Source organism: Callorhinchus milii, unplaced genomic scaffold, assembly GCF_018977255.1.
Source record: "Callorhinchus milii isolate IMCB2004 unplaced genomic scaffold, IMCB_Cmil_1.0 Scaffold13, whole genome shotgun sequence".
In the NCBI taxonomy this organism is placed as follows: domain Eukaryota; kingdom Metazoa; phylum Chordata; class Chondrichthyes; order Chimaeriformes; family Callorhinchidae; genus Callorhinchus; species Callorhinchus milii.
Window position 1 is genome coordinate 3,719,214 of NW_024704754.1, and position 20,680 is coordinate 3,739,893.

The window sequence follows — 20,680 nt, forward strand, 5'->3', positions numbered from 1 at the left end:
TATTTATTTATTTCTTTTGAAAGGATAATCATCCCTTGAAAAGCGATCCACCAATCGATGAACAACCGGGTTTCTACTTACTGCTAGGGAAACAGAGGCGTGTAGAGTAAGGAAATTTGCTCAACGTTTTGTCCTGACTGGGAATCAAACCCAGGTCCTCACTAACTGCTAAACTCAGTGGTAAGAGCACTCTGTTTATCTTTAAACTTTTTAAGAATAATCTCTTTTTATCATTAAATATTTAAAACTATTTACACTCATAAAAGGACCTTTCACAAAGGGACCTTTCAAATCAATACACTTCAAACATATTGCAATAAATAAACCCAATGCCCCTTTCCCAGAGTCCTTTTATACTTCCTGAATCCCTCCTATTGATTGTCTATTAGTTGTCATTATCTTCCAATCTGATGATCTCTCCACACTATCCTTCTCCAGACTTTTCTTCACTCTTTTGAAGAATCTTTCTGGCCTTCTGTTCTTTCTGCTCAAACTGGTGGTTATTCCTTCTTTCTTCTGCTCTTCTGTTTTTGTTTTCTCTGCTTGTCTTGCTATTTTCCCCCTTTTTCTCCAACTCTGTTCTTCCTCCTCATCAATTACCCTTTTCCTGATTTCCCTGGATGTTCTTCTCTACACTTTCTCTCGTGCCTTTTATACAATATGACCTCGATTTTTTGTAATCACTTCTCGTTTTCTTTCCTTTTGTCCAATATTCTGTCCGGATATTCTTTCCTGAACCATATTTTTTCTCCTGGCTCAAAACTTTCCTTTCTCCATTTTGCCATCCGTTTCTCTTCACTATTTTTGGTACCTTTGGCTCTATCGGTTTATCACTGCTTATTAACAAGTCCTTTGATCTCCTTGACAATATTTGCGCTGGTGATATTTCACTATTCTTTATTGGTGTGTATGCCCAGTTCAGCAAGTGTTTGTCCTCCTCTTGTGTCACCAGTTTTTCTCTGCATTTTCTTTGTTTGGATTGTTCTCTCCACCACCCTGTTGATCTGTGGCTGTCCCCCAACTCTTTGTGAAATCTTCTGTGTTCTTCTCTTCAATTGTCATACATGGTCACCGATTAGTCTTGGATATTCCATATCCGTACAAACATGTCTTTTGTATCGTTGATTAATGTTTCTGCAAACAACTCCTTTAGTTCTGCCTATTCAAAATACTGTGCAAGTCAACTATGAGGTATTAATTTTCTTTATATTAGAAAAAGTCTGCTCCCATTTTTGTCTATGCTCAGATTGGTCTCTCAAGCCAAATGATAGTCCTCCCTGAGAACAAACCTCATTTTGGTTTCGGTCACATTTTCCAACGAATGGCTTCTATTTGACTATTAATGCCAGGTCGGCCAAAACATTACCTCTTGCTCTCTTCTCTCTCTCCGCTTCCCAGTGTCCTTCATTTATATCTGTCAGAAATTGTGTTCTGAACTCGTCTGGAATTATCTGATTCTCCTCAATACCATATTCCTTTTTGTCAGCACAAGTTGTGTTAATATGGTCTGACCTCTATTGGTTTCTCCTTCCAGCTTTTGGGCCATCCATTCTGCAATATGGTATTATTTCACTTATTCCAGCTTATCTGGTTGTTTATCTTTGTTTAAAAAAACAGAAGGACCTTCAATAGAATTTCTTTTAATAATTCCTGTTGGCTGCTCCCTTTCCCAGATACATTCCCAGTCTGCTTTCACTAATTCTTATTGGCTCCATAATTTTTATTAACTTCAGTAGGAATTTGGCACCCAGTTCACCATCCCCATTAATATTTGTATTCCTTTTTATCATTGGGTTCTGGCAACTTTGTTCCTGCTTCCACTTTCTTAGGATCTACATTCAACCCATTATGTGTGATTATTCCATCCAGATACTTGATCTGTTACTCTTATTTTGCAGTTTCCTCTGTTTAGTTTTACATTCTGCTCCAGATACCTCTGCAGCATCTTGCCAAATGTTCATCATGTTCTTTTCTAGTCCTTCTGAATATTAATGTCATCGATATAATTTATTACCTCAGGTATCCCTTCCAATATTTTGGAATATTTTCTGTGCAAAAACAACAAATTACATTGGTACAGTGTCTTTTACGTTGGGAGGACGTCCCAAGGTGCTGGATAGTCAGGGATTTGGACTCGAGCAGGGGATTGGGATCAGGAGGGGTGGACAGCAGGGAGGGTATGGGTAGGAGGGTGGTCGAAGGTATGGTCAAAGAGGAAGGTCTTGAGATGTGCCTTGAAGGAGGCAAGGGAGAGAGCAAGGCAAAGGGACTGTGGGTTGGAGTTCCAAAGGGTGGGGGCAGGAAGATTGAGGGCCTGGCCACCGATGGTGGGGCGGGTCGGGTGGGGGATATGGAGCAGGCTGGAGCCAGCTGAGCAGAGGGAATGGACAGGTCAATATGGCATTAGCAGGTCACAGAGATGGGAAGGAGCAAGGCCTTGGAGGGCTTTGGTAGGATCTTGGTTTGGATACTCTTAAGCGTGGTGATGGGTTTCTGCATGCGGCTGAGCAAAAAAAGAAAATTGTTAAGCAAGCACTATTCGTTGTCAGCTTAACCTGCCAATATCTTCCTGAACAATTCAATGTTGAATTTTTTTTTTTCTCCATGCGGTAGGTAACACAAGGGATGGTGTTTCATAATGCTCTCTTCTTATTGCTTTGTTTAGCTGCTGTGGGTCTAAGCATATCCTTAACGATTTATAATAATAATAATTCTCCATCTCCTATAACGACTCCATTTGCAGAGTCCTGTAGCATATTGGTTAGAGCACTCGCATCGCAAGCGAGGGGACCTGGGTTCGATTCCCGAGCAGGTGAAACCTTTGCAAGTTTCCCTACTCCACACACCTCGGTTTACCAAGCAGTAAGTGGTTGTTAACATGGTTGTTAGTCAACTGGCAGGTCACTTTTCTGGGAGTAATAATCCTTCCAAAGCAAAAATAACAATTTGGTCACTCAATTCATGACTATTTGTGGAACACTGCTGTGTGGAATTGGCTGTCACATTTCGCCCACAAAATATACAGTCAGGTCACTTTACAGTATATTCTGTGAAGCTCTTTGAAATGTCTTAACGATGTGATAAGGCGCTATATCAAATGCAAGAATTATTATTATTATTATTGGTCCTTTCTTTCATTAGTCCTCTCCTTCCAAAAGTCTGGTTGTATTTTTCCAATAAATCCTCAATTTCTAATTATTTACTTTCTTCTTTATTCACATTTTAAAGTTTTTAAAGTAGTCTCATTTTGATTGTGTCTTGCAGTCCAATCAAGGTTTCTGCCTTCACTTGTAGTGTGTAAAGTTTTATTTTATACAATTGTTCTTTGTACTTTATTTCTATCTCAACTTGTTCTCATTTTCATCTTTTTTTCAGTTTGATGTTCCTCTAAAGACATGATACTTGCTTCTGCTACTTAGCTAATTTGCATTTCATGTATTTTTCTCTTTTTGTGCACCATAAATACCACCCATTCTTTCTCTTCCTCTTCTTCTGTATTCACTCCACACGGTCGAAGGGGGGGGGGGCGTCTTGTCTTCCGAAGAGAGGGTGCAAGACGAAGGGACTGTGGGATGGGCAGAGCTGAAGACCCGACTGGCGATGGTGGGTGGGCCAGGTGAGGGATGTGGAGCAGGCCAGAACCTACTGAGCGGAGGGAGCTGACAGGTTGATATGTGGTTAGCAAGTCACAGAAGTAGGAAGGAGCAAGGCCGTGGAGTTTCTTGAAGGTGAGGACGAGAGATTTGAATTCTATCCTCTGGGGGATGGGCAACCATTGGAGCCTGGGCGAGGGTGGGGGTGATAGGGTCACGGAGCCTGGTGCGGGGGAGGATGCAGACTGCAGAGTTCTGGATGATCTGAGGCTTGTGGAGGGAAGAGTTGGGAAGGCCGACAAGCAGGGAGTTGGCATAGTCGAGCAGAGATGTAATAAATGCAGCGGCCTGAGGGGAGAGGCAGCGGGGTAGGAGGGCAATATTGCAGAGGTGGGGGAAGGCAGAGCAGGTCAATACTGTATTCTTCTTCCCTTTCACTAAAATTGGATTCTACATCCAAACTGTCTATCCTCACATTAGTCCTTGACCACACATGCCTTCTGTCCTGTGATCTTGTTCTCCATCTAATTTTCTGCTCTGGCCCTTGTCACTTTCTGCATTTCATTCCATTACTAACCATATCAATTGCACATATAGCATGCCTTCCCTTCTGCTGGATAGTATCTGAAAACATGTTCTAATCCGCACATCGCACATGCTTCATTTTGATTCTCTGTCTCTGCTTGTGTACAAAGTGACCAGTGAGCCCACTACACCAGTGTGAAAGATGCAATGTAACACCCATTTAACAAGGTTTTGCCCTTGTACACCTTTGTTACCCTGCAATCTCATTCATTATTTATCAGGCAACTGCACATTTTTGAGCAGCATACTGCTGAAGTCAGTGAAAGTATTTAGAAACACTGGAGAATTCTCCCTTTTGCCTCCTTAAGAAATGCAAAATAAAATGTGTCCTGTGGCAATTAAAGTCCTCAAGAAAATAAAATGGATTGCTGACTGATCATAAAGCAAGGATTTCAGCTGCTAAGTGTCTGCTGCAAATCACAAATAACGTTACCATTTCAAATTTGACACGAAATAGATTTACATGAATGCAGTCACAAACCAGAAAGAGACATTATACACAGGCAATAGGACAGGGGAAATCAAAATTAGATACATGTCTGCTGCATAATTATATAGCCACCAAATAAAAGAAAACCAAGAACTGTTCAAGATTTGACACAAAACTCTTTTAAACTGCTCGGTTTAATTAGATTGGCAAAATAAATGTCCATTTCAAAACTTAGATGCTATTTGCTGAAAAGGCTGAAATCTCCTCTTGTGTGAATGACAGTGTTTGGGTATAAAGGTACCAAACAGCCTTTTCCAGCTTTGTACTTGTTCTTGCAGCAGTGGCTCAGAATTATTAACCACCCTGATTCATTAATGACACTTAGCACATAAAGAGATGATCACTTACTGAAAAGCAGGTATGTACAGCCACAGACAAGAAGTAGTGTATCCATTTTTTTTTCCAGCAATCTTATGTGCTGCACCCACTCACAGTACTGCAGCACAGACTGCAGCAGGATGGTGGATTTATAGGAATGAGTCATCAACATCATCCCATTGAGCCAATGAAATCCCCAAGGTTAAAGCATGCTGCAAGCCATGGATTGTCTAAAAAAAAATGTGAACCACCTTGTTCGTAACCATCCATTCAACATATGTCTTATCCTCACGCCAACATTGTCATTAAATAACCTTTCCCAATATTGGACTACCTGCTACCGTTCCTGACGCTCATCGAAACGACAGGACTTTATCGCAAAGTGAAAATCTGGACGACAATTGGGATTTTGTTCACAAAATAAACAGTCGGTTCACTTTGCGGTATGTTCTGTGAAGCGGGTCAGACGTCTAGAAGACGAGATAAGGCTGTAACACGCAAAGATCAAATGCAAAGATGACGACAATGCTGAAATACATCAGATTAGATACTTACACAGTGTAACACTGAGAAACATCATCATACAAGTTATGAATGCCAATGTTACGAGATAACAGTTCACAGGCTTTTAAGATCAGCTGATAAGCAGTTAGTAACCAAGTTTATACCTTAGTTTATACCATGGAACTTATCCTGGCGCCACAAGATGTTTTTGGTGGGTGGGGGGGCCTTATCTGTAATTAAAATAAGAGAAATGTGATCAACGTTTCCCGCCAAGGGGTTGCAGAAAGACATTCATGGAACTTTGTCTGTTCGAGATAATAATAATAATAATCCTTGCATTTGATATAGTGTCTGATCAGGTCTTCGAAATGTCTTAAAAGTGCTTCACAGAATATACTGTAAAGTGTAGTGAGTGTGTATTTTTTGGGTGAAACAATTTTAAATGGGATTAAGCCTTGTTTATTCCTACCTCACATTGTTACGAGGTTTCATGAGCAACCTGGAGTCTTGGTTTGTGAATGCACATTCATATATCCAGGAGTTGCTGGGAACACTCAGCAGGTCAAGCAGCATCTCTGGAGAGAAGAGAGTGGGTTAGGATTCCAGGTTGATGACCTAACGGCAGAACTGACCTTTCTGACAAAAGCTTATTGACCTGAAACATTAACCCACTTTCCTCTCTCCATAAATGCTGCCTGACCTGTTGAGTATTCCCAGCGACTTCAGATTTTTTATTTCAGATTTTATCCCTGAACCTTGGCTTTGGTCAACCTGTACCAAATTAGACAATCAATTCACTTACAGTATATTCTGTGAAGCGCTTTGAGACGTCTCAAAGACATGATAAGGCGCTGTATCAAATGCACAGATTATTTATTATTATTATTGGATCTTTAACATCCACCTGAACAGACAGATAAGACCTCGGTTTAATGAATCAGCTGAAGGATGGCACCTCCAACATTGCCATCGGAACAGACCAATGTCTCATCTAAAGGACAGCTTTCTGACAATGCAATGCTTCTCAGGAACCACACTCGATCATTAGACCAATATATTTTGGCAATTACATAATGTAGCCAATAAAATAAAAATTCAAAGTAACGATTTTTAAAAATATATATTTTTATGATTGTTATAATGTTTTTGGTATTGTCCATTCTGGAGTCCTGTAGCTCAGTGGTTAGAGCACTCGCTTTGCAAGTGAGAGACTTGAGTTCAATTCCAGGCAGAGGGCGAAACCTTGGGCAAATTTCCTTACTCCACCCAGAGCCTAATAATAATCCCTCCAAAAAAACAAAAACAATAATAAAATTGGTCATTTTCAATCTACGACTGTTTGTGGGACATTGCTGTGCACAATTGGCTGCCGCGTTCGCCCACAAATATACAGTCAATTCACTTTACAGTGTGTTCTGTGAAGCGCTTTGGGACGTCCTCCCGACGTGAAAAGCGCTATATCAAATGCAAGGATTATTATTATTATTATTATTCTTAATCAAATAAAAAGCAGTAATTGCTACTTGAGGAATACACCAAACACAGGGTGATACCAGTGAAGGTTTTGCTATCAGGGGTAAATAATGCTTCAGAGAGCCTCATCTTTTACAACTGATGCCAAATCTCAATTGAGTGTATTTGCACCTTGTACGCATAGAGCAGCCTTGAAAATATTAGTTGCACCATTATGTAAGTGACTTGGACACTGGAACTTTGCAATTCTCTGCAAAAACAATATGATTCTGGTATATGATGATGTACTGACAAACAAGGAAGTCTCAAAGTTGCTGTGTACAGTTAAGGACACTAAGGCTTATGTCTCAAAACTGGATATTTTCTAATATTATTGTTAGAACTACTGCTTCTGGGTTCAGAAACGATAAATCTATTATTCACATAATTACAACAAACTTTGACCTAGTCGGAGGGGAAAGGAATAAACAAAGAAATCCATTCATGCCAAGAGCAAACTAAACTCATAAGATTTGAACCTTAACTCCTTTTAGTGTTGACAAAATATCTTATTGTAATTAGGATGGAAGAGATTATAAAGGGAATATGATTAAATTAAGCTCTTTGTGCAACATTTTTAAAAAATATTCTGCGTGCCTATGTTCTCCATTTGTCGTGAGCTTCCATCATGCCCTAAAGCTCTGCCCACCTATGATTTCCTCCAAGTGCAAATACAAAACATTTAGTCAGAGGTGTCTTTGGATAAGATGTTAAACTAAGGCCATTTGGTCAGTACAAATTTCATGACACTATTTTTCAAACAAGTTTTGCAACCAGTTTTGTGGTCAACAATCCTCTAAGATTAATTGTTCCTTCACCTCATGGTAGTTTGTGGCACCTTGCTAGTGCAAATGGACGTCACGTTTTCCTACAAAAACATTGGTAATTACCTGTGACATATTTCAATATGATAAAGAGTTATTTATTTACAAGATTTTCCTTTCTTTATGGTTGGTTCAAACAAGCTACCTGGTAGGTTCGACCATTCTTAAGACAATTTCAAGTGGAAGGCATTCAGCAGGAACCAGCAGTGGACTTGCTGACTGCCTGCCCAGGAAATATGTTACCTTTATTCTTTGTCTCATGGATATAACATCAGCAACCACAGAGAGTGGCAAATCGAACGTGTGCCATCTCACTTATTTGAGTTGTAATTATCACTACATCATATAGCTCCACTGCACTTCACATTTTCTCCATTTTTTTTTAGCACTGCTGCCTTCTATATACAGCCACCACCTTTTCATATAACTCAACTTTTTCCTCATGAAAATCAAAGCAGCTGTGCAACATTTAGACCTATCTCGGATACGAATGGAGTAAATTTATTCCTATCAACTTTATTTTTCCCCATTGGGATCAATTCAAGCTTTGGGTGTTGGCCTGTTTAAATACCTGCAGGTCTAACTCAATGTCAATCTACTTTTTTTTTTAAAGAATCAATTGACATATAGTCTACCCTAAATTTGTAGGGTACAGTCAACTCCGGATAACAGGACACTGCCTTAACTAGTCACTACCATTTAAGTAGTCATGCCACTGCCCATGCCGAATGTTAATAAAGGGCTCTGCTTTACTTGTCACTCTGTTTAACGTGGAACAAACTACATTGGAAGCCGGTTAAGCCGGACAAGTCGTGGACGGCCCTTTTGTCCGGTTTAGGAGGTGTCCGAGGTTAGCCGAAATACCATTCCTGTCCATCTGAGGAGCCATACCGACGACGTAGAATAATATGTAATAATGTTGTTTCACTTGAAGGCAATATAAGCTAACCAAACAGGACGAAAAGTATTTTAACCTAAGAGTTGAAGTTAAAATACTTTCACAGAATTCAGTAAATGTATTAAGCTGGAACAAAGAAGCTTGAGATGACCTGATAAAGGTCTTTAAAATGATGAGAGTTTTGATAGTCAATAGGGAGAAATTTAATGATCAGGGCATCAATTCAGGATAGCTAGTAAAAAGTGAATAAAAAGGTTAGGAGAAATGTTTTCACGCACAGAATAGTTAGGATATAGAAGGCCCTACCGGGAGCAGTCTTTGAGGTAAAATGCACATTAGCCTTCAAGAGCGAACTAGACAGATACCTTTGAAAAAGTCGGCTAAAGGTGTAAGGGGGAAAGGGCAGATAAATAGGACTGAAAAGATTGCTCTTGAGAGAGGTGGCATAGACACGATGGGTCGAATGGCTTTCTTCTGTGCCATCCATTTCTACGGTTCTATGGTTTGATTGTATTAAAAGTATAAAAAAGATTTATTGAGATAAGTACCCTTCATATAATTTATGATTATGCAATCCTGCTATTAATTAATTATTTGGTGTGTTTTCTGTACGACGTATCGAATGCAACCACTGCAAAACTCAGCGTGCAAAACCTTTGTGAACATACAAAAATATAAAATACCACCTTATAAATATAAAATATATCGCTGCTGGAACTGAATCTTGCCTTTTTGGGAAACTTCCAGTTCATACGTGCTTGGACATGTCAAGGTGATATTGTTTTGTTTCAATTGAGTAATCTGCAGTTTCTGTAAATTTATTCTCTGTTGTGTACTGGAACCACATGTTATCCATTTCTTCTCAGAGATCAGCCACCAGTAGATGGCACTAAGTAATCTCTACAAAGAGGGGAAGGTCTGGAAAAATAACCAAATATAACAAGAGCAACAAACTTAGTCTTGCTTGTAACGGGGAGAATTAATTGAAATTAATGTGTGTTCGAATGTTTATTTGATTAAAATTTAATCATTTTTTCGCGTAAGATTACTTGAGAATCAGAAGCGATAATTTAATGACATTTATTCAGGCAATACATAGAAAACTCCTCTTTCATCTAATAACCACTAAGCACCTCATTTTATTAGGTCACCACACTGATAATAATAATCCTTGCACTTGATTTTTTTTAATCCTTGCATTTGATATAGCGCTTTTCACGTCAGGAGGACGTCCCAAAACGCTTCGCAGGATATACTGTAAAGTGAATTGACTGTATATTTTGTGGGCGAAACACGGCAGTCAATTGCGCACAGCAGCGTCCCACAACAGACGTGGATTGAGTGACCACTTTTTTGGGGGGAAGGGATTATTACCTCTGGAAAAGAGATCCGTTAATTGATTAACAACTAGATTTCTATTTACCGCTAGGCAAACAGAGGCGGGTGGAGTAAGGCGACTTGGTCAACGTTTCGCCCTGCCTGGGAATTGGACCCAGGTCCTGTCGCTTGCGAGCCAACTGTTCCAACCACTGAGCTACAGGACTCCTACTAAACTGTTACTAGGATACAGGACTGAGCTATTAAACCCCAATTATTATATCCTGCAATAGACTCAATCTGTTGCTATTGTCTCGCATATAAAGAAGAAAACGACCAACCTCGAAAGTTGGCAACGTTCAATTCCAAACTTGTTTTTCCTGCGTATACAAAAAAAGTGTTCTGGAATGTTCTTTGAATTAATCGAGAATGCTTTGAAGCTTCGAAATAGCAGAAGTAGTACTTATGATAAGTAAGCATAACCCACATTACAAACCCATTTAAAAATATGGATCAGTATTTTAGAATACATACAGAATACATGAATAGGCCCATTTAACCCCAAAAGAGTGACTGTAGCATCACGTCTGATCGCTGTTTGTGGGCTTCGCTGTTAGTAAAAGCCTGTCCTGAAAGATTCCTCCCATTCCAGTGTTTAACTTTCAATCGAAACGCGATGTGCAGCAGTAGGTAACAAGGCAGTAGGTAATAGCTTCAGGAGGTCAGTAAGAGTGTTGAAGAGGTGAACGATCTGCTGGTCTTTCGATTCTGCCGGTTCCTGCCAAGCAACTTATTTCCTCACTTCATTTGGCTGGACTTCCCCTTTCCCTGCATAACTGCAGGCGTCTTAGAGTCTTGAGTGTTTCGGGATTCCCAGCTGTTTACAATGCATCTGAATTCAATGAGTGGATTTTCCATGATCTAATTTAACCCAGGTCAGGATCTGGACATAAAAACTTTCTGATCTCATGAACAATTTTTTAAAAAAAAAACGAGTGTTATTTACTAACCTCCTGCAATCTCCAAATGAATGGTAGGAAACATAGGTCAACTTTGCTACTTAGGTTTGCAATATTTGCAGGCATTTGTGCTAAAGGTAATAAGATAAATATAATTTTGCAATGCTAATAATTAATGCTGTAAATTTGCTCCCCAATATTTCTCAAATGTTACATAATTTAATTATGAAATACCTCTCCTTTCCATGATGCGAGCACAGTGCTTCTTCCGAACCTCTTGGGATCTTGTGAATATTGAAGAAAAAAAACTGGAGCCTCATATAGGGCTTAAAGTTTGCAAAATCAAATACCTTCTCAGGGTCACATAAAATTGGTGGTCATAGGATTCTGAGAGAAACAAACCACTTATCTGGAGAGGGGTGTCATCTGCTAGTATTTCTCGAAGCCTTTATTGAATAACGTTTTAAAGGAAACCTGCAATTTTACCCCTAATATGTTTAAAAGTACGCTGTTATCCATAAGTAGTTGGCAGGCTGGTATGTTTGTAAGTGCGCAGCTTATTGTCATTCATTGGAAATATCACAACAAAAAGGATGAAACTTATTTATTTATTTACTATCCACACAAAAGGGTAAGTGGACCAGCAGAGCTCACGAACTGGACTACACAACAAAAACAACATGCATTTATACAGCACCCTTCACACGGGGCAGCATCCCAGAGCGCTTAAACTCACAGTGCCACGGAGGATTGACTCGATTCTGACAGTCCTTTGCCACGGGCATCACCTTGTACCCAGTTCAGCTCCAAGGAGATCCCACTGACCTCCCCACCAAGGACGATAGGCATTAGTTGGCTATTTGACATCGACAAGTGCAAGTTTGGGCCCTCGCTAGGTGAAAAGCAAGTACCAAGAAGTCACTGCAAGAGGCTCAGCATGAAATGTATGAGACTATTGCCACTATCCTCCTCCTTACAACACAGATATGCATCTCTATACATGATTGAACAATAATCCCACCAGTTAGAGTTACAGAACTTGAGAAGAAACTGTGTTCCTCTTTGTACACTAATCAAAGTAGATATCAAAACGTGGATATACATATGTACGTTCACCAACCCAGGCTACAGGTAACATCTTGCAAGTCTCAGAGATCCTCATCAGCTATTTGATGGGCCTTCAGCGTGGTGGGACGGGCTTTACAGGGCAGCTGGTGACGTGCCAACCTTAATGTTCCAGAGGTCCAGGTTCAAGGCCAGCATCAACCTAGCATCGGAAGTCACTGGGAACACGCAGCAGGTCAGGCAGCATCCATGGGGTGAGGAAAATGAGTCAATTTTTCAGGTCGATGACCTTTCGTCAGAACATCATCGTCCTAAAAGGTCTATTTTGTCAGAAAGATCATTTTCCTCTTTCCATGGATGCTGCCTGACCTGCTGTGTGTTCCGAGCGACTTCTGGGTTGTACCAGATTTACAGCATCTGCAGTACTTTGTTTTCAATCTACCATCAATTATTTAATCTATGTCGAATTCTGAGACGAGCACTACAGATCAGCCAACTGTCTCATCAGTAAGAAATTTGGGATGCAATCCAGGTGCAGCAGGGATTCAACCCACTCAGCTCCTGTTAACTCCGTGTGCCAAAGGCCTAACAGTGGTCCTAACTGGACAATCAACGGAAACTTTGGCAGGCGGTTCTCTCAATGACAAGCTTCGCAGTTTTAGCTGATTAAACTCCAGCAGTACACCTGTGTGCATTTCTGGAGTCCTCATGTCTTGGCTCTTGCCAATCTGCACCTAATACTCTGTGGGATTGGGTTAAGCAGTGTTCATCCCTCCAGGGAGGGAGGGTGCGTTTCCATTTATAGGAAACTTTGCCATGTATGGGTAACACACATATGTGTAACTCTCAGTCTGGTGTGGATACTCTTACGCATTTTGATGGGCTTCCGTGTGTGATGGACACTAGGCTGATCATAGAAAAAACCAAAAGGGTATGAGGCAACTGAAGGCACGTTTCAAGAAATATCCTTTAAATACGTGAGTCACTAGGGGGAAGTATAATCTTAGAGGATAGAGTTTGATGACTAAGGCATAATTCAAAAAGTATTCATTCAAGTAAAAACTGGAAACAGACTACTGATCAAACAACAACTTGCATTTACATAGCGCCCCTCACACAGGGTAGCGTCCCAGAGCGCTTGACAGTGGCAGAGCACGAGGCAGAGCCAGAGGGAGGGGGAAGTGACCATAAACACAGTCGAATAGGAAGGTCCTCAGGTACAACCTGAAGATGGAGAAGGAAGGGGCAAGTCGGAGGGATAGAGGAAGAGTGTTCCAGAGTTTCGGGGCGTGGTGGCTGAAAGCGTGGCCACCAATGGAGGAACGGAGGGCACGAGGGACATGCAGAAGTCTGGAGCCTGCCGAGCGGAGGCAGCGGGTTGTGGGTTGGATGTTAAGCGGATCGGCAAGATAAGGAGGTGCCAGACATGCAAAGGCAAAGAGGCCATTTGAGAAGTAGAATCGGGAGGTGACGAACACAGATTTATGTGCGAATGTTCAGGTGGGGGGGTTTGTTGACTGCCCTGTGGGCTATCAAGAGGGGGAAAAGGGTCACTAACGTAGCTCTGATCTTCATGGCCACCTTTGTGTGTAGCTGCATGAGCCCTGGAGCCCCGCTACGCCAGCAACAAATGCCGCTACGTACAGGGTTTCTACCTGTACCCGGTGCTAAGAAGGGTGGATCTGGCAGAACCACCTCAAAACATTCCACACAGTTGCAGTGTGCCGAACCACCTATTCTCTGTTGAGAAATTCCTGAAGAACACCATCCCAGATCCCCGCGCAATCACCGAGTGGTCCGCACGGCAGGTAATCAAAACAGTTCGAAAGGGGGAGAGGCCAGACTTGATCGGGAGGTACCCTGTGGCGATAGCCAGCTACATCTGGCAAAATGCCTTGTCACCAGACATGGCCTGGCTGCTGATAAAAGAGGCCCAACCCACTCCCTCAGGGCTTTCATGCACGGTCGAGGTCTGCATGTTGTCCTCGGGCCGGCTGCAGAGGCCAGGAGACCGTGGACCACCTTTTCCTGGAGTGTTGTTTCGCAAAGGCGGTTTGGAGAAAGATGGAATGGGTTCTCTCTCGGTTCGTCCCTCGGGACCTGCTGTCACAGGACTCTGTGCTGTACGGCCTGTTCTCTGGCACTCACAGCGAAACCCACGTGGAGTGTCCCTGGAGGATCAGAAACTCAGTGAAGGATGCCCTTTGGCCACTCCCGAAACCAGATGTTCTTCTGGCACCGTGGGGACGTCTCGCGTCGCCCTCTCTCTTTCCATTTTCAGATCTCTGCTGAAGACCTTTTTTTTTTGACCTCGCCTTTGGTCCTTCCCCCCCGCCCCCTCCCCCTGGCTCGGTCCCGGGATCCGTTACCGTAAAGCGCTCTGAGACGCCGTCCGGCGTGGAGGGCGTTATATAAATCCAAGTAGTTGTTGCCGTTGAGGGCCTGCCTTGGGCTCGCGCACGCTAGGATCAGGGACCATATACCGAGGGACAAGCTGAAGCTCGGCTCAACCACAGCAAAGGCCAGACGGGGCCTGACCCCGGCAGAAGGCGCTCCTGCACAAATGGTACGCACCCAAATTTGAGTGAAGTAGGGGTTCCAGAAGGACGCTCAAGCTATAACCAAAGAGCATCCTGAAAATGTAAATACATGCGTGCCTGGTGCACATCTGGGTGCTTTCCAAATGCAACAAGCCCGCCTTATCAGGGTGTGTGAGGTCGGGCACATGGATGTTGTGCATACACAGGGGCCACGCCCAGCTGTGTTAAAGGCAACGTCCCCCCAAAAAATGCATGCACAAGCTATGTGCGGTGAGAAGGAACGTACCGTAAACAACGGAACATTTTTATGTATTGGGAGAAAAGGGAGAAATTGTAACAAAAGGTGTTGTGTTTGTTTTGGATTTCTGTTGCACGAAATATTATATTTAAGCGAGCAAAATATATATTTTCCCCCCCAAAAATTAAATAAGTCAAAGTGGGCCATTTCTGTGGGATGATCCGGAGCTTTTCAGAAAGTAGAGATTGGGTGCTCCTGAGCGGAGTGATTTTATGTCGAAAATATATTTTTATCGATAAAGCATATATTTACGCTCGCATGAAAAAATTCCTGGGGCGGCAAAGAAAAGTGCAACGTGAACAATGTCCCGTACAATAAGCACACGACCCAGCTCCTTGTGTGTGTGTGTGTGTGTGTATTTGTGTGACAAACTGCGAGAGAATCCTTTTGTGCGGGTGTGACCCGATTTCACCGTCTTGCTCCCCCCTACCTCTCTGAGCTCCAAACCCCCTACCATCCTGCTCGCTCCCTCCGCTCAGCGGGCTCCGGCCTGCTTCACATCCCCCTGCCTCGCTCGCTCCACTATTGTCGGGCGGGCCTTCTGCTACTCTGTCCCCACCCTGTGGAACTCCATCCCGCACGTCCCTCCGTCTCGCCCCCTCCCTTACCACCTTCAAGACCCATCTCAAGACCCTCCTCTTCAACTGTGCTTTTGATCTCCCTGCTTCCCCATCTGCCTTCCACCCGCCCCGACCCCAAACCCCAGCTCAGGCCTGAAACTCTGTCTGTCCAGCGCCTTGGGACGTGTCCTCCCGACATGAAAGGTGCTGTACAAATGTCATTTTGTTGTTGTTTGTGGGGACACTGCACACTCCACTCAGGTGGGGGGTAATCACGGTATCCCTGCCCCAGGGTTCTGCTTTTGTTTAGTTGCCTCACCTCTCTATTGCCCCCCACCCACTTATATTACAAGTCGAACGTCACCCGATTATACCTGAAACATGGTGACATAAGCCTCACGATACAGCCCACAACAACTCAACTCCCCTTGCGCTGGGAGGTTTTCTGCTGCCTTATCTACTGAGAGCAGTTACACATGAGGCTACTCAGCCATCCTTTATCTACAGGATGCCGAGCTACAATTTCCTTCTCTGATAGATCTGATACATCAGCCATGTTGTATCACATTAGCCAAACTCCATGTTTATGGTGTCCTATAAGATATTGGTTAGAGCATTCACCTCACTAGCGATAGGACTTGGGTTCAATTCCCGGGTGGGCGAAAAGTTGGTCAAGTTTCCTTACTCCACACGCTTCTGTTTACTCAGCAGTAAGTAGGAACCGGGTTGTTAGTCGATTGGCTGATTACCTTTCAGGGGTAATAAATAATAATTTGGTCACTCAATTCACGACTGTTTGTGGGCCGCTGCTGTGTGCAATTGGCTGCCGCATTTCACCCACAAAATATACAGCCAATTCACATTTCAGTATATTCTGTGAATCTCTTTGAGACGTCTCGAAGACGTGATAAGGTCTATGTCAGACACAAGGATTATTATTATATTATTATTCCCTTCTTGGCTGTGATCTTTCACTTTGTGTTTTTTGGACGTTACTGGCTGTGTGTGGGATATTGTTGTACACAAATGTTGTTTTGTAGGGATAGATTTTGTGCAATACATAGGAAAACCCACGATGCAAATTTGGTTGTTTTTTTTTCTCTCTATGCAAATACGCACTATTGAAAAATAGCGTCATTCTAGAGATGTAGATGAAGCATCTTATGTCAACACATGTAACAAAATAGACTTGGTTGCCCGTTGCTTATTGCCTTTCATAAAATCAGCTCTGTGAAAACCCAAATTTTATGAAAGTCATTTGCTGTAAATGGTGGTGTTATGGATACTGACAAGTCCGTAAAAATTCTTTCAATGGAACTGCGCTCCTATCCACCCCGAACCCAATCCAAACGTGTACATATCCTGCGTGCTGTTGTCACGTCCGCATTCCCTACTAAGAAGGGGGAGGATAGGGAGGGGGTACAAGAACAACAGCAAAATTCCACTTGTATAACGCTTTTCACGTCGGGAGGACATCCCAAGCCGCTGGACAATCCATGCTTTGGCCCCGAGCCGGGGGTTAGGATCGGGGATGGTGGAGGGCAGGGGCGGAAGGAGGGTGACCGAAGACACGGTCGAAGAAGACGGTCTGGAGGCGGGTCTTGACGGAGGCAGCGGAGGGACTGTGGGACGGAGTTTCAGAGAGTGGCTGAAGGTCCACCCGGCAATGGTGGAGCGGGCGGGCGAGGCGGGGGGACGTGAAGCAGGCCGGAGACCCTAATGGTGACTGTGCCCTGCAAAGGGTGGCAGAATCCCGCGGCGGGTATGTTTTGATCCCTCCGCCAAAGTTCGCTGCCGCGTTCGCCCACAAATATAGTCAATTCACTTTACAGTGTGTTCTGTGAAGCGCTTTGGGACGTCCTCCCGACGTGAAAAGCGCTATATCAAATGCAAGGATTATTATTATTAAAGTGGAATGCGTAGAGGAAACCTTCCCCTCCCTCACCCCGTCACAAAAACACAGCGGGGCTGAACCCCTGGGCTGGTTTCCTTCCTCCACACACCTCTGTTTGCATAGTGGTGAGTGGGAACCCGTTTGTTTCTGGGGTTAATAATCCCTAAACAAAAACAATAATTTGGTCATTCAATCCATGTCTGTTTAGTTGCTGTGCGAAATTAGCTTCTGTGTTTCGCCCATAAGTATACAGTCAATTCACTTTACAGTATATTCTGCGAAGCCTTTTAAGGCATCTGGAAGATGTGATAGGACACGATATCAAACTCTAGGATTATTATTATATAAAACCATAAGAGCCAAGTGAGATAACATCTTTCTCATTCATTATTTGCTAGCTATTGAAATGAATAATTAACACAGTGATGTGCAGTGTTGTATTCTTCGATTCTTAAGCTTTTGGTGTTTTCATGTCATTGTCAGTTACCAACCTTCATGGAAATCATCAGGGGAGAACGATCGACTAAATGATATTAATGGGCAGTGGTACAGACAAGTTAAATAGCTTTAACCATGCATGTCCAGTGTCACTTTACACCTGAAAACAAGTAATGATTGAAGATTTGCGCATCTTTTGCATGCCAGCTTCGGGTTTGTAGCATCGCATCGTGCTGGGGGCAAATTCAAATAGAAATGCAATAGAAATATAGAAAGGATGCATTCAAATTTCTCTCCCACCAACCCACCACTCCCACCCAGAAACACAAACAAAAACACTGCAGCCAAACAGCCTTGGGGGTGGGAGGGGGGGGAGGGAGGAACACCCAAAAAACCCCACAATTATTGTGGCTGTTTCCTCCACAAATATACAGTCAATTCACTTTACAGTATATTCTGCGAAGCGCTTCGAGATGTTGAGAAGACGTGATAAGGCGCCGTGTCAAATGCAAGGATTATTATTATTATTATTTTATATTTTTAATGCATCATTTCTAACATTTCTATTCGAATTTGCCCCCCAACCCGGGTCCAGATGCGACGCCACAAGACGGCCACAAACTGGGGTGCGTTCGAACGATGGCCGTGACATTTAGAAGAGTTTAAAAAAAATGATAATTTTTTCGGCGGCTCGGGGAGGAGGGGAGGGTTAAAATTGTATTAAAAAAGTTAAAAAGTTAATACATAATTTGTGTAAACATTTCTTTTAAAAAAAACAGAAAATTTTTTTTTGAAAATATAAAAAAATATTTTTTAAAAAAAAATTTGATTAAAAAAATTTAAAAAAAAGGTTTTTAACCCCAATTTCGTTTAAAATCATAATAATTTTTTGATTTTTTAATATATATTTTAAAAATCGTTGCATTTGGTATTAGCGCTTTTCATGTCTTCTCGACGTCTCAAAGCGCTTCACCAAATAACGTCTTTATAATCATAAAAATATTTTTTATAATTTTTATAATCATAAAAATAATTTTTATAATCATAATTTTTATAATCATAAAAATATTTTTTATAAATAATAAATAAAAATATTTTTTACAAATAAATGATAAATAAAAATATTTTTTATAATAAATAAAAACAATTTTTAGAATATAAATAAAAATATTTTTTACAAATAAATAAAAATAATTTTTATAAATAATAAATAAAACTAATTTTATTATAAATAATAAATACAAATATTTTTTATAAATAATAAATAAATAAAAATATTTTTTACAATAAATAAATAAAACTCGCGGCGGCGGTGTGAGAATGTGTGTGTGTGTATCTGTGTGAGTGTGTGTATCTGTGTGTGTGTGTGTATGTGTGTATCTGTGTGTGTGTATCAGTATGTGTGTATCTGTGTGTTGGTGTTGGGGGGTGTGTTGGTGTTGGGGTGTGTGTGTGTGTCTGTGTGTATCTGTGTGTTGGTGTGTGTGTGTGTGTTGGTGTGTGTGTGTGTTGGTGGAGTGTGTGTTGGGGGAGTGTGTGTTGGTGTTGGGGGAGTGTGTGTTGGTGTGTGTATTGGTGTGTGTGTGTGTGTTGGTGCCCCCCCTGCCCCCTCCGCTCCTGGTGTGTGTGTGTGTGTTGGGGTGTGTGTGTGTGTGTTGGTGCCCCCCCCCCTGCCCCTCCCTCCTGATGTGTGTGTGTGTGTGTTGGTGCCCCCTCCCCTCCTGGTGTGTGTGTGTGTGTTGGGGTGTGTGTGTGTGTGTTGGTGCCCCCCCCCTCCTGGTGTGTGTGTGTGTGTGTGTTGGGGTGTGTGTGTGTGTGTGTTGGTGCCCCCCCCCCTCCTGGTGTGTGTGTGTTGGGGGGGGTGTGTTGGTGCCCCCCCCTGTCCCCTCCCCTCCTGGTGTGTGTGTTGGTGTTGGTGCCCCCCCTGCCCCCTCCCCTCCTGGTGAGTGTGTGGGTGAGTGTGTGTTGGTGTGAGTGTGTGGGTGTGTGTTGGTGTGAGTGTGTGTTGGTGTGTGTGGGTGTTTGTGGGTGTGAGTGTGTGTGTGTTGGGGTGTGTGTGTGAGGTGTGTTGGGTTGTGTGTGTGTATGTGAGTGTGTGTGTGTGTTGGTGCCCCCCTCCCTCCCTGGTGTGAGTGTGTTGGTGTGTGGGGTTGGGCTGTGTGTGAGTGTGTGTGTGTGAGTGGTGTTGGTGTGTGTGAGTGTGTGTTGGTGAGTGGTGTTGGGGTGTCCCTTCCCTGGTGTGTGTGTTGGTGTGTGTGAGTGTGTGTGTGTGAGTGGTGTTGGTGTGTGTGAGTGTGTGTTGGTGTGTGTGAGTGGTGTTGGGGGGTCCCCTCCCCTCCTGGTGTGAGTGTGTGTTGGTGTGTGTGTGAGTGTGAGTGGTGTTGGGGGGTCCCCTCCCCTCTTGGTGTGTGAGTGTGTGAGTGTGTGTTGGTGTGTGAGTGTGTGTGTTGGAGTGGGGGGTCCCCTCCCCTCCTGGTGTGAGTGAGTGTGAGTGGTGTTGGTGTGAGTGAGTGTGTTGGGGGGTCCCCTCCCCTCCTGGTGTGAGTGAGTGTGAGTGAGTGAGTGAGTGAATGTGAGTGGGGGGTCCCCTCCCCTCCTGGTGTGAGTGTGAGTGAGTGTGTGAGTGTGTTGGGGGTCCCCTCCCCTCCTGGTGTGAGTGAGTGTGAGTGAGTGAATGTGAGTGGGGGGTCCCCTCCCCTCCTGGTGTGAGTGAGTGTGTGTGAGTGGGGGGTCCCCCCCCTCCCGGTGTGAGTGGTGGTGTTGGTGTGAGAGTGAGTGGTGTTGGTGTGTGTGAGTGAGAGTGAGTGTGAGTGGTGGTGTGTGTGAGTGGTGTTAGTGAGTGTGTGAGTGGGGTCCCCCCCCTCCTGGTGTGTGTGAGTGTGAGT

The 20,680-nt window shown here is 43.1% G+C and overlaps 1 protein-coding gene across 2 annotated transcripts in view; it reads right to left on the reverse strand.

Annotated features, from left to right (window-relative positions):
• LOC103183672 (acyl-CoA synthetase long chain family member 6) overlaps window positions 1-5,117 on the reverse strand; it is a 30,857-nt gene extending 25,740 nt beyond the window's left edge. Inside the window, exon 1 of one of the 2 annotated variants that reach the window (XM_007901267.2) lies at window positions 5,017-5,117. In XM_007901267.2, the coding sequence (XP_007899458.1) occupies window positions 5,017-5,062 (46 nt within the window). In that variant the 5' untranslated portion in view covers window positions 5,063-5,117. The remainder of the gene's footprint in view (window positions 1-5,016) is intronic. The other variant, XM_007901268.2, reaches the window with a different exon arrangement.
• Between the last annotated feature and the right edge of the window lie 15,563 nt (window positions 5,118-20,680).